Source organism: Schistocerca gregaria, chromosome X (assembly GCF_023897955.1).
Source record: "Schistocerca gregaria isolate iqSchGreg1 chromosome X, iqSchGreg1.2, whole genome shotgun sequence".
Taxonomy (NCBI): Eukaryota; Metazoa; Arthropoda; class Insecta; order Orthoptera; family Acrididae; genus Schistocerca; species Schistocerca gregaria.
Genome location: NC_064931.1, coordinates 653431571 through 653446463, shown reverse-complemented (window position 1 = coordinate 653446463; position 14893 = coordinate 653431571). Strand labels below are relative to the sequence as shown.

The 14893-nt window shown below is 39.3% G+C and overlaps 1 protein-coding gene across 15 annotated transcripts in view; it reads right to left on the bottom strand.

Annotated features, from left to right (window-relative positions):
• The window catches only part of LOC126297568 (CLIP-associating protein 1-A), a 322153-nt gene that overhangs the window by 34961 nt on the left and 272299 nt on the right, over nt 1-14893 (bottom strand). For all 15 annotated transcript variants that reach the window (XM_049988512.1, XM_049988519.1, XM_049988524.1 and 12 more), the window contains 4 exons: nt 13937-14104; nt 11452-11615; nt 10635-10947; nt 8361-8518 (listed from right to left, as the gene is read on the bottom strand). In XM_049988512.1, coding sequence (XP_049844469.1) covers nt 8361-8518; nt 10635-10947; nt 11452-11615; nt 13937-14104 — 803 coding nt within the window. The remainder of the gene's footprint in view (nt 1-8360; nt 8519-10634; nt 10948-11451; nt 11616-13936; nt 14105-14893) is intronic.

Below are 14893 nucleotides of genomic sequence, written 5' to 3'. Positions count from 1 at the left end.
ATCAATACTGACCTGCTATTTATGTAAATCATTACTTGCAGACCACTCATGTAGGAGGGTTGGAGTTCGAGAAGGATACTAAACCAGCTAGAAGAGGATGAAAAGGAAAGTAGCCATGGACTGTTTAAGGAACCATTCTGGCATTTAACCATTCTGGCATTTATCTGCAATTATTTAAAAAACCAATGAAAAATGAAAATCAAGTTTGTGGGATAGGAACACAGAGCTCACTCGTGAAGGTGAGGTGAACACCTCAACCACTTTCCTTTGTTTCTTACAGAGACCTAATACATGGCATGCAGACCACCTTAGTCATTATTCTACACATTTTACTTGCCTTCTACATCTACCTCTACATATGTACTCGGCAAGCCACCAAACAGTTCTTGACAGAGGATGCCCTGTACCACTAATAGTCACTTCCATTTCTGTTCCACTAGCAAACAGAGAGCTACAACAAGTATTTATATGACTCCGCACGAGTCTTAATTTCTTGCATCTTCTCTTCATGGTCTTTGCATGCAGTGTATGTTGGCGGCAGTAAACGCATTCTACAGTCTGCTTCCAACACCAGTTCTCCAGATTTTCTCAATGGTGTTCCTTAAAAAGAATGTTGTCTTCCCTGCATGTACCCACATTTGAGTTCCCAAAGTGTCTCCGTAATACTTGCGTGTTGTTCGAACCTACCGATAACTAGCAGCTTGCCTTTGAATTGCTTCAAAGTTTTCCTTTAATGCAACCTGGTGCGGACCTCAAATACTCAAGCAATTCCATTTGTTCTTCTAATTTCTCCATACTACATGACATCTGACTGATGCCAGAATCATGTGATGTAGTTTATCATTCTTTATCCAGCATTTTCACAGAACTGAGGCCATCAACAAAACTATAATTCTGTATTTCTGTGGTTGTTCTGTGGAGTCACACTTGTGTCCTATATGTGGTCCCTTTTACAGATGAACCACACTTTCCTAAAATTCTCCCAATAAATTCAAGTCACTCACTCACCTTTCCTACTACTGCCTTTATGCAATCCTTACATTTTAGATCACTTTGCACTGTTGCACCTAGACATTTAATCGATGTGACTGTGTCAAGTAGCACACTACTAATGCTATGTTAGAACATTAAGGGTTTGTTTCTCCAACTAATCTGCATTAACTTAAATTTTTCTACATTTAGAGCAAGCTGCTATTATCACACCAACTAGAAACTTTGTCTAAGCCAACTTGTATCCTTCCCATACATCACAGTGTCATTAGCAAACATCACCAAATTTCCACTCACCATGTCCACAGATCATGTCCACATATCATTTGTGTATATAGAAAATAAAAGCGGTCCAGCACAATTCCCTGGGACACTCCTGGCAATAACCTTTTCTCTCATGAATACTCGCCATCGAGGACAACACCCTGGCTTCTGTTATTTAAGAAGTGTTTGTGCCACCCACATATTTGGAAACCTAGTCAGTATGCTCATACCTTCGTTAATAGTCTGTAGTGGTGCACTGCGTCAAATGCTTTTCAGAAATCTGGGACTAGGGAATCTGCTTGTTGCCCTTCATCCATAGTTTGCAGGATATCACATGAGAAAAGGGTAAGCTGAGCTCTCATGAGGGACGCTTCCTAAAACCATGCTGATTTGTGGACAAAATCTCTTCAGTCTGGAGGAAATTCATTATATTTGAAATAAGAATATGTTTAATAATTCTGCAGCACACTGATGTTAAGGATATTGGTCTGTAACTTTTTCAGTATGTTTTTTTTACCCTTCTCATGTACAGGAGTCACTTGTACAAATTCCAGCCACTTGGGACTTCGTGCGAACAAGAGTTCCATTATAAATACACCAGACATATCAATGAGTGCCTAGATAGAAGCCTTAAATCTGCTACATGATTTTATGTAGGACCAGAATTTTTGGCGTTCTTGTCAAGATCTTTTGCTAAGGTATGGAGATGGTAGACTTCGTACGCCACGCACATCAATTTTTTATAGCCGCACAAATTTCTACTAACTTTCGCCTGTCATCATTTGCACAGTCTCTTTTAAATCAAGAGTGCAATAGCCTTTGCTGAATTTCGTTGCTAAATGAAGGTGGGTCTTTTGCTTGCTTAATCCATTTACTCGGCACACATTTCTCCAAAGTGTAATTTACAATCCGTTTAAACTTTGCCCATAAATCCTCTACGTTCATCATATTGGAACTAAATGATGTCACATCACTGTCTAAAAAGGATGATATCGACTGCTTCCTGGTTCTAGTAACTGCCAGTATTAAAGTGCGCGTCATTTTATTACGGCGGCCGAGTTTAGGTTCGTTCTGCGCATCTGACGTCACGAAACACAGTCAGCCAATTAACAGAGAACGACGTTGCCAGAGCTCGACTGCAGTGCAGAGTGTCTACAGTTTTTGAAACGTTCAGTCATAAATAAAGTAATTGAACAAAAGCGATGTCTTGATAGCAGACTTTCTTTTATAGAAAGTTTGGAAAAAGCATTCTTTATACCAAATGCTTCATATTCTATTAATTAATTAAACCAAACAAGCAATAAGGCTCCTAATTCAGGTGATAGCAAGGAAAGGTGTTTGTATCATTCTCACTAACCGCTTTTTCCCAATAAAGAACAGCGATAATTGTTTATTTCCTATTGCACTTCGACGAAACGTGAGTAATTCAGTCATACCAACAGTGTTTGTTGGTATTTTGCGTCATATTTTAAGGTCCTCCAGGTAGTTTGTTGAATGGTGAGCTGCATTATCGTAATGGTTAAAGTTTTTGACTGCAAAGCGAAAGGTTCTGAATTTAAACCTTGTTTGGTGCTCAATATTTTCTTTATTTAAAAACAATATCAAAGTGTCTTACTTCATGAATTTTATTCGTTTGAATGTAATTTTTTGACACTTCTAGTGGCAAGTAAAATCGACCATATGAAAAGTATACACTATGAACTTTTACCTCTGCAAACTCTTCAAAATTTCGTGCAATGGTTTACTACATCTAATGCTGCACAATAACTGTGTTGATCATCGAAACAAAATTAAGTCATTTATGGGGGGGAAGGTATCAGTCAAGAAGATATGTAAAAATCAAATTTTTGGGCCAAATAGTTTTTGTGAAATCGAATGATAAAGTGTGTCAAAGCAGTCGAAACACCATGTGTCTGCACAGGCGAGCAGTGCAATGATGACAAAATTGCGCACAGCGTGGAATGCGGGGAGCATGTCTCTGTAGCAGCGAAAGGGTTAATGCGGCCGTGGTGGCTTTACTTCATAAACTGCACGCTCCACCCTAAACGTAAGTTTGCCAACTATATTATGGCGCTGATTTTCTTGGCGCGTGCAACTGACAACGCAGCAATCTTCCGTGTCTGGGCGGGTGCATATAAAAGAATTGAACTATAGTGTCCACACAATATCCATGAAAACTACTTTCAGTCATGGTAGGAACACAACACATAGTACTTTACAAACCATTGTATTCCCAGTGTGTGCCATTTCCAACTGATGCAAACGTGTGGAAACTAACCTACAGGGTCAATTAGGTGATACTATTGCCATCACCCACATCAGTGGTTTATAAGCCAATGAAGAACACACAAATTTTCACATGGACATGTACACTCCGGAACAGTGACACCTATGCCAAACTGGTTCTCTTTTTAGTTAATCTATACAAAATGGTCAACACTAGTAAAACACTGCTAGTTTTAGCTCTTATCTTCCTGCATGTATGTAAGTACTACCTTCCATTTTCGATGCAAAATGTTCTGTAGACATTGTATAACCATCTAGGGATTTCAAAAGCTACACTTAAAGATTCTCTGGAAGAGCGGAAAAACACCTCAATGCATGTCAGTAAATAGCTGTAACAAACATCCCACACAGAAGGTAAATCACGTCTGCTTCGTAAGAAGACTGAAGACACAACAGAGGAAATAAATTTCAATACATGGTTGTCAATATTCATACTAATGATTACACACGGTGAAAAATTGGATCTTTTGAATAGTGACAAAAAGAGAGTAATAAACTTGTTTTCACTGATATGATCACAAGAATCAGTATGTGCAACACACATTAGTTAGTAAATATCACACATATAAATGTATCTGGGAAAAATACAGCTATTTCCAGCACTTTTTTGAGAAGCTCACCCAGCTGAAAACTCTGGAACTTGACATTAAACTGAGGTGACAAAAGTAATGGGATACTTCCTAACATCGTATTGGGCCTTTTTTTTTTTGCCTGGTGTAGTGCAGCAACTTGACCTGAAGGTCGTTCGAAATCCCCTGCAGGATTCTGCGCATGAACTGATTTCCTGATTATGTTCCATAAATGTTCAATGGGATTCATGTCAGGCTATCTGGTTGGCCGAATCATTCGCTCAAATTTTCCACACTGTTCTTCAAACCAAGCACAAACAACTGTGGCCTGGTGTCATGGCGCATTGTCAACCATGAAAATTTCATTGTTGTTTCGGAACACCAAGCCCATGGGCGCCTGCAAATAGTCTCCTAACACAACCATTTCCTGTCAATTATTGGTTCAGTTGGACTGGAGGACCCAGTCCATTCCATGTATGCATAGCCCACATCATTACAAAGCAACCTTGTAGAGCCTTGTTGACAATCCAGGTCCATAGCTTTGCTGGGTCTCTGCCACACTCAAACCCTACAATTGGCTCTCATCAGCTGAAATAGAGACTCATCTAATCAGGCCACTGTTTTGCAATAATCTAGGGCCCAATTGGAATGGTCAAGAGCCCAGGAGACACGATGATTGTGATGACGTGCTGCTTGCAAAGTCACTCTAATCAGTTGTCTGCTGCCCTATCCCATTAACGCCAAATTTTGTTGTGCTGTCTTAATGGATACGTTCATCGTATGTTCCACATTGATTTCTGTGGTTATTTACTGCAGTGTTGCTTGTCTGTCAGCACTGACAACTCTATGCAAACACTGCTGCTCAGCAACCTCTTGACACTGTGGATCTTCGAATAGTGAATTTGCTAAGGATTTCCAAAATGGAATGCCACAGGCGTCTAACTCCAACTACCATTTGGCGTTCAAAGTCTGTCAATTCCCATCATGAGGCCACAGTCACATTCAGAAACATTTCCACACAACTCATCTGGATGCAAAAGACACCTCTGTCAATACACAACCCTTTTGTACCCTGTGGACCCGATACTACTGCCATATCTCGTGGACCCGATACTACTGCCATGTGTATATATGTGCATATCACTATCCCATGACTTCTGTCACCTCAGAGTACACCATTATAGTTTGATTTTCACTTTGGGCTGAAACATAGCTGCTGAATGCTTCATTTTTAAAATAATGTTTTTCCGCTGCTCACAAAAATTTGCAAAATGTGCCTAATTCATCAACAGAACTGCTGAATGACAGTTCTGCTTCCCATTATCTTTTGGAAGGATCGTATGAGTTCTATGACTCAGGGACATTCATGCAATACAGAATTACATTTCTTCTTTGGGTTGTCACAAAATGTATTTAAAAGATACTGTAATACTTTAAACAGAACTTTCATAATGACTAACTATTATATTTACCAACATTGGGATGACTGTAAGGGGGGAGGGGGGGGGGGGTTGAATAAAAATAAAATACTCGGAACACGTAGCCATTTCAATTATCACATAATGCTCTGTTAAGCTCTGTTCTGAAAACAGACATGATCATCTGTAAGTTTGAATTTAGCTTCACAATAATTTCAAATTGTTCACACCAATTCATTCTGGTTACCTGTAAGAACCAATGTCAAAGTGAAAAGCTTGTAACACTGTTTATACTTGACCTCTGAACTCTAAAAATATTTGTATGTAACGCCAATGACAAGTAACAGAGAAAGCCAAAAGGCAATGAATTTATTTTGAAATGTTCATAAACCGTGATCTTCAGCTCTGAAGACATTAAGATACAGATTCCAAGAAAAATAGGAAATGAAAAATTTGATTTTGTGAATCGTTTTGAATCTGTAGTCTTAAATGTATTTTACACTGACATGTGATACTGCACTGCATTTTAAATAGGGTTACAAAATTTCAAACCCCTCCAGGTGTGGGTGGGAAAGAGCAGGACCAATTAGGTTAAAATTCTCTGCCGCAAGAGATTTATGAGAAATCCAAATCAGAATAAAAAAAAAGGAGTTTAAACTACATTCCACTCAAATGTTTTAAACACAACTGCACCACCTCACACAATATGTGACTTAGAGGAAAATCTAATGCAAGCTTTTCTAATCTAACTTGTGCTACATGTAACGGAAATTCCTTGGTGCACTATAAATAATGAAATGGGTAAAGGTAATATCTCACCGTATAGTTCTGGTGTCGAGTGGTTGAAGGCACTAAAACAAGACTAAAAATGTTGCTGAGCTTGGATGCTGTCTGTCTACAGAGCTAAGTAGTGTAGAATACACGTATACATACACCTGCAGGTGTATACTGTACCACCCAACTATATGTACCGGCACTGCAGCTAGACTTGGGCAAGGGGTTGTATCAGGTTTAGTAAGGAAAAAGAAGGTGGAGAGGGAGAAGGGTTGGTGGGGAAGGGGAGGAAGGGTTGGTGGTGAGGGTAGATGACAGCTGGGAGGGAGGTGCAGCAACATGACAGGATAAGCCAAGAGGACAAGAGGACTGAAGGATGTATAAGGACAATGTCCATCTATGCAGTACAGAGAAGCTGACATTGGGAGAGGAGGGACATGGGGACATGGATTGTTCAGCAGCCACTGACATCGAGCATATTGTGCTCAGTAGTGTGTTCCACAACTGGGTGGTTAACTCTGCTCTTGTACACATTTTCACAGCGGCCATTCATTCGAGTAGATAACTGGTAGGTAATCATGTCCACATAAAAGTTACAATGGAGCAGTAAATAACATGACTGCTTTCACAGGTGATAGGTCTTGAATACAATGTGCTGCGGTGCACTGTGCACATTTAGAAATTTTGTCTTCCACAAGAGTATGACACATGTGGCCAGGGTTAAGAGTAGCTGTGTCATAAGAATGGGCCAGAGTATTTTGTACATTGGGTGAGTGGTGAATTATCACTTTGGGAATTACGGGAAGTACATGTTTTGCCTGCAACAATCTTACTGTTGCATGTACTTCAACTTTGGAGGACGTCTCCAGTTACCGTGCTATTTCACTCGCACACTATGTTACATCTGTTATTCGTAATGTAGCACAACTGCGTCTGCAGGAAAACTAGGACCTGAATTCTGTTCTGACAATGTGCCACTCTTCTTTCACAATGGTCTTAGTGTGGGATGACTTGTTTAAAAAACTTTCTGAAGTTCTTACATAACAACGCAACATCTTGTGTAGTAGTTCTGCATTATGTGACATGTGGAAATTTATTTCTAGCCCAGAAAACAGTTTTAATTTACACAATGCTTCATCTCAATGGACACTCACCACAGAGATTTGTTATTACTAGTATCATAAAAATATATTCTGAAGACTACAGGTAAAATTGAAAAATTCGCTTATTTCTGTTAAGCACTACGAATATCACAGAATAAACAAAACCAGTGGTTATTATTCACACATTAAAAATGAAACTCAATGAAGAGGAGTAGAGACGAAGAGGGAGTACTGGAATGAATGAGAAAATAAAGGAATAAATCCAAAGCAAGTATTGTTGAAAGTTCTTGCCAAAAGTTTAGTGGTTTTTCAGTCATTTACCACCACACTAGGTTGTGTACTTTTCTGTAGTTCTCTCATAGTACTTCTCAAAATCTTGTTTATTTCTAATTCAAAGCACACAAGCTGCTTTACATTGTACTGGTCAATCAATGCACAATGTCTTCAATCAAATGGCTCTGAGCACTATATGACTTAACCTCTGAGGTCATCAGTCGCCTAGAACTTCGAACTAATTAAACCTAACTAACCTAAGAACAGCACACACATCCATGCCCGAGGCAGGATTCGAACCTTTGACCGTAGCGGTCGCTCGGTTCCAGACTGTAGCTCCTTGAACTGCAAGGCCACTCCGGCCGACAATGTTTTCAATCAAAATTAGGCATTTATAGCTACGAATGGGGGGCTAGCCATGCACCATCTTTTTCCTTTTCTACCTTTTGCAATTACCACAGAACTTGGAGCATCTACTGGATTACCAACTGTGGCCTGCACCTTGCATGGAAGAAGATCTGTTTGTGAGTCTGCGTGAAATTAAAGAGCAGTTAATCTTTCATTTGTTTTTAATGGTAATAACCATGTATGGTTTTGTTTCTGATTAGCATAAATAAATAAATAATAATTAATGCTTCATAGATTCAGAACAAAGAAATGTCAACAAAAGAGGTTCTAGTTACCTGTACACTTCTTCTGGATTGAGACTTCCCTCATCCATCTCCAGAGAAGGCCTAGACTGTGGTGTTGCTGGAGATTGAACATGTGGTGATGGTGATGGGGGCGAACTTCCCGTGCTACTGCGCCTTACATGGCTATTTACAAGGCTTGCTGCTGTTTCCTGTACAATTAAATGACTCCATATAAACCTGCATTTGATTTTGCTATTGTCAAAGTGTACTTACATTAACATTTCTTACATGATTCAAATTTAATCCCTCTAGTTCCACAACTCTCTTTATCCTCCTCCAACTACAACCAGAACCACCAACACCACCACTACAACTAAAAGTTCTACTACTACTGATAACAACAGTGATGATACTGTTAGTGACTGAGTTTTACTTCTATTACACATTTCATGTGATGGACTTGAATGAACTGTCTACTACTTCATAGCTCACTCACATGACAACTGATACACTAGCAAACCATTTAATTGCACACAGTATTCTAATCCGAACAAAGTTCAAAGACCTCATTAAGGTGTGAGGCCAGAAACATGATGATACAAAACTGACCAATTGTTGAAGCACATACTGGCCAATGTCTAATTTATATGTATTATATTTCCAGGCAGGAGTGTAGAACATAGAATTCAATGGCAGTTAAGGACAGTTGATTACAAACTAGATTGAACATTTCAGCAATATTTCACTACTTAATGGGAAAAAATACAATTATTTGGTGGAGGGAGGGGGAAATGAAAAGAAACAAAAGAGTGAGGGATGAGCAAAAAATGTTAAAGTTTTGCATAAAACACAACACTGTTCTTCTCAGGTATAAATTGTGTACATGTGTAATATCATTATGTAATAGACGGCATAATTTTGGTTTAATTTCTTAGGACTGCGTTTGATCAAGAGTAATGAACTTAGATTATTGCCTTTAGTAAAGAACTTGTCTCCATAAAAGATATATAGATTTCATAGCTGCCATGCTACAATAAGACTGAGTGCGACAGCAACAAACTACAACCAACAGCTTACCCTACTGAATCATCCCAAATACAAATTAAAAAATAAATAAATAAATAAATGCTGTCCGTTACTTTCTTGTTCACCTCAGCAATTTATAAAAAAACTTTTCTACATCTTTCTGAACCTGAACTACAGAACAAAATAATTTTGTGTAATGTGTTTTTCTAGAAAATTCTCATAACATACTACTATAAACTGTTTTGATCATATTGCCCTGGTGTCTATCTCGATAGCTATGGCTGCTATGCAGACAACTTGGGTTCAATTTCTGGTACTGCTGGGATTTTTCCTTAGCATGAGGACTGAAATGGGGAGCAGTCAGCTTCATGATACCAACTGAGGAGCTACAGGAGTGAGAAGTAGTAGATCCAAGGTCAGGAGAGCTGACAAAAAAGGCCGGGAGAGCAGAACACTGAGCTTTGACTTCGACATTGCCACTGGAGTCAGGAACAAACAATTACTGGAGGTAACAGACAAGTGATGGGGGTCTCATTCTTCTTCCACATCATATTACACTTGATTGTGAACAAGGTGGGGCAGGCGGAAGTGATACTAGTGATAAGTAAAACCTGCCATGCATGATTTGTGGCTTGCCAAATATAAATCTAATGGTAAAAAAGATTTCTACATTGTTGCTTGAATCACTACAGGAATCAAGATGTTTCATACAACACAAAATTACAGAAACTACAATAACTGGGAATGTCCGCCCCCGGTAGCTGAGTGGTCAGCGCGACAGAATGTCAATCCAAAGGGTCCGGGTTCGATTCCCGGCTGGGTCGGAGGTTTTCTCCGCTCAGGGTCTGGGTGTTGTGTTGTCCTAATCATCATCATCATTATTTCATCTGCATTGACATGCAAGTCGTCAAAGTGGCGTCAACTCAAAAGACTTGCACCAGGCGAATAGTCTACTCGACGGGAGGCCCTCATCACATGACATTATTATACTGGCAATGTGTTAACACAATGTTCAAGGATAGTTTTCACAAAAATAGTCATCTCAGTGGGAAAAAAAGTCAAACAAAGCTCACTGCATAGCAGAAGTAGTGTGCATCAAGTATAAATGTTTGTCATAATGCTATACATACAGACGCAGAATTTGAACAGAATTGCAGTCATAATCAGTCCAACATCGAGTGTCCTAAACCTTAACATTATCACTATTAATTACCACACAAGCTAATCTACATGGAGTTTCAAGCTACACATAATTAAAAAATGTATAAGTGAAAGTGTTTCCTGATAATGTATGCTTACCTGGTAATCTGGAGACAGTGATGACAAAATCATTGTCACCTGAGGTGTATTCAGATTGAATAATGCAATTAGAGCGTTCTGAGCGGCTTTTCTGATTTCAGCTGATTTCTGATCATTTGTCCAACTGATTACTTTTGCTAGAGCTGCAGCTGCTTCTCGGGCACCTGGGTTAAAGGATGAAGCATCCATATAGGATGCAAGCTGGGCCAAGTATTGAAGAACAGCTACTTTAACTTTAGAATTGGGTGTTTGAGTCTGATCAACCAGGAACCTTATAATTGCATTCATTTGGAGTTCCAGTGGAAATGATTCCCTACAGGATAAAGCAAGAAAATATAAAAACAATATTATTAGAAATATTAAGCAAACTTAGAAAACAGCAGCACACACAGCGAAATAAGATTTAAAACTTTGACACCACTTTGGCAAGTTTCATGTGCATCTTAAAAATATTATAATGGAAAACTTTAAAGCTAAATATAGTTGTAGAGGATTATGGAGGGAGGGAGGGAGAGAACGCGTGACTAAAAACACAGATAAAACATTTAATAAAAATGTGTACTGCTACAGGAGGGGGGGCATCAATATAAAGCTCCCCTTCATAGTTCAAATGAGTAGTTGCACCTCTTTCTTGTTTTCTGCTGCTAAGATTCCCCAGCTGGCTTTGAATATGAAAGCGCAAAATTATGAAAGCTACTATTGTCTTACATCAACAGAATTTGTTAAGTTGTGTAGTAATGTAAAACTCAAATCCGAATACCTACTTCAACACAGAACAGATAACACATTTTGCAAATTTAAAATATATAACACTTACCTTACAATAGATAATGACTTGTGTATTTTATTTTGGATTGAACCCAGCAAATCTCCACCAAGTTTATTCATGAGACGTGTTAGCAGGATGTATATCCAGTCATGCAAATCATCTTTATGTGCTAGAATTAGTTCATTTAGAGTATCCAGAAACATACTGAAGACCTGCAAAATTTAAAGCACAGTTTGAGAATATCAGTACAAAAGATTATACGCAGAACAGAAACAAATAATTGATAAAATGAAAACTGTCAACAGAGTGATAAGAAATAGTCAATAAGCTAGTAAATAAATGACAAAGTAGTGTGTGTGGTGATCATTGTGTGGTTGAATCTCTTTCTTTGTCTGCACTTGCTTCCTAATATATAATGAGAGAAATTTGGTTCTGCATTCAGCAAACACAATTTTTCTTGTTTTACTACCACGTATCAGTGAAGTTTCTCCATCTTCAGTTAGACATCCTGCAGAAGCACGAAAAGACAAGATCTACAAAAATAACATAACAGAAGTCAATAATTATAGCTGTACTACAAATACCAAAGAGACTTGTGAGTACAAATATGTAATAATAAGATGATAAATAAAACCAACTGAAGATAGGAAAACTTCTCCAAAACACGCTTGGCTAATAAGACAAGAGAAACTGTATTCCAAGGTGGGACCACGTTGTTATTATTGCATATTTGTTGTGGTAGGTAGTTGTGGGTACAAAAGAGGTGCGGAGAAGTGAGGGGGAGGGATAGCACATTATGTACTGAGGAAGGTGCTAGTGCTGCCTGTGGCAGCGTGTAGGGACAGGGTAGTGGGCTACTAGGTGCCACATCACATCAGGAAATTGTGCTTGAGGAGGGAAAAGGGGGGGGGGGGGAGTAGAGAAGGGGAAAGGTCTATACAGACATTCTGCGAGGATGTAAGGTGTGTGCAGGGCTGGAGTGGGAGCTGGGAAGAGGATAGACAGGTGCAGGGAAAGGGATTAGTGAAGGTCAACTGCACAACGGAGGATATGTTGCACGGAGAGTTCTCACGTGTGCAATTCACAAAAGCTGGTGTCGGTGGGAAGAATCCAAAAGTCAGAGAATGCAAAGCAGTCGCTGAGGTCAAGCACATTGTGTTGGGCAGCATGCTCAGCAACTAGGTGGTCCAGCTGTCTCTAGACCACAGTTTTGACAGTGGCCATTCAATTAGACAGACAGCTAGTTGGTGATCATGCCCACATAGAATGTGAAACAGTGGTTCCAGCTAAGTTCACAGATCGTACAGCTGCTTCCAAAAGTGGCCCTGCCGCTGATGGGGTAGGAGATGCGTGTGACAGGACTGGAATAGGTGGTGGGAGGAGGATGTAAGGAATAGGTTTTGGATGCAAGTTTATTGAAAGGATATGAGCCTGATACAGAGGGATTGGGAACAAGAGTGGAGTTGGGAAGAAAAGGATGTCGTGTCCATTGTGTGCATGTTGGAATATCAGACAGTGGGAGGGGTTAACACTTCAGAGTGTGACAAGAAGTATGCAAAATCTTGGTGGAGAACAGATTCATTAGCTCCATTTCTGGGTGGAACCCAGTAGTAGGGAAGGGTGAGAGTGTTCTTTGTTTGTTTCTCTGTAATGATGATCAGTCCCCCTCCATATACACCACTAATTCCCTCATTCTCTGGACTCAGCCTTCATTAGTCCTTGTTGTCCACCTGACTATCCCCTTCCTTATTCCCAATGAAGCCTTCTATCCACCAGTTCACCTACATAATCTTTTCGCATTTTCTGCCCACCCCCTCCCCCCTCCTTCCTTCAGTGCACACTCGCAACAGTGCAAATAGCAGCTCACTATTCTGCACCACCATGTCCTCACATGCTCCCACACTGGCTGCACTAGCATCTTCCCCACCACTAGCCACTACCCTGCTGTCTCTCCCCTCCCTGCCTCATGCACTACCATAGCATCAAAATAGCAGCAGTTGGTTCCTCCAGATCTCCAGTACTCTCTCCTTCATTTTTATCCATACAGAGGTCGCTTCAGTTTTCAGAGCAGCTGCTACTCATTCTATGACTTCCAAAGACAGTGTAAGTGGTCCATCATTATTCCTTTCTTCCTCGAAATAGCATTGTACATTATATAAGAGTTAATGAGATTGGCTCCTCATGGTAGATGAGATTGGATCTTTATGGTAGTGCCCTATGGCAATACTTACAAATTCCTAGGCTCTGACTAATGCTGAGTGTGCCCCCCACACGATGCGCTCCAAGTGTGGGTAGTGTCAAGGGAAATTATTCCTGTCACCTGACTATACACACAAGATGCAATCTAACTCAGTTCATAAATACAACTTAAAAGAAAGCAGTTAGTATAAACAAAGCGTTTTGAACTGAACATGGATACAACAAAAACACATTTGTTCAAAACATCAATTCTAAGTCTAAATCAAAAAAATTTAAATCAACCTTTATTGTTGAAAAGAAAGACAAAGTTAAATATTAATATGTCTAAACTTACTTTTGTATGGGAGTCCATGAACATTTTGGTAAAAATTTCAGTTACTCGTTGGAGTTCAACGCGTCTCAGTCTGTTTTCATTTTGGAAATATGCTTGTAATGAGACCAGCCCATCCTTACGCTCATTCCAGTGTGTGCTGGCACAGTTGTTTATGATGTCCGATATGTTCTACAGGGAAAAGAAACAAAAAAGCATACCAACTGTAACATGTTAAAACACGATATAATATTTTGTCTCCATGTCCCAGTGAGAAACACATTAAGTTCATGTTTGTTTTGAGACAATTAATTACACAAGTATACACAAATGGGTCTTTTTTTATTACTTTTGTCAAATTTTAAAATTGTGCCACTTAAAGTTGTGGCATCATCAATGGATTTAAAAAAACTGTGTGCCATGGAAGATGGTTCTACAGACATGTTCTCAGCATGATACTAGTAAAACAATGCATATGCTAGTAATATAAAAATATTAATGATGATGACAGTAAGAGACAAATTCTTGGACACCCTTTATTGAGCTGCATGAAAATGGACGTGCAGGGTGAAATTCTCTACAGATACAAGTGAAATGTGTGTATAAATACATGTAAAATACATTAAATATATGTTAAACATATTTAATATGTGCATATGTGGGCAATGCTACAGGTAAAAGGCTCATCCTAAACCCCTGGAACAATTTTAAACCAAATTTGGTACACACATTAATTACAATCTAGAAAGAGATACTGTGGGAGTAAAATCCAGCAGCCTCCTATTGAAGAGAGAGTGCTACAATGGAGAGATATGAGGAATGGAGGAGATGGACAGAGATAAGGAATGTATAAAAAATGGAAGGGGTGGGGGGCTGGGGGATGGACAGAGAAAGGAAAGATGAGGAGAGGGTCAGAAACAGAGGAAACAGAGGGAGGAAGGTATAGGTTATAGAGAGAGAGAGAGAGATTGTTAGGAGATG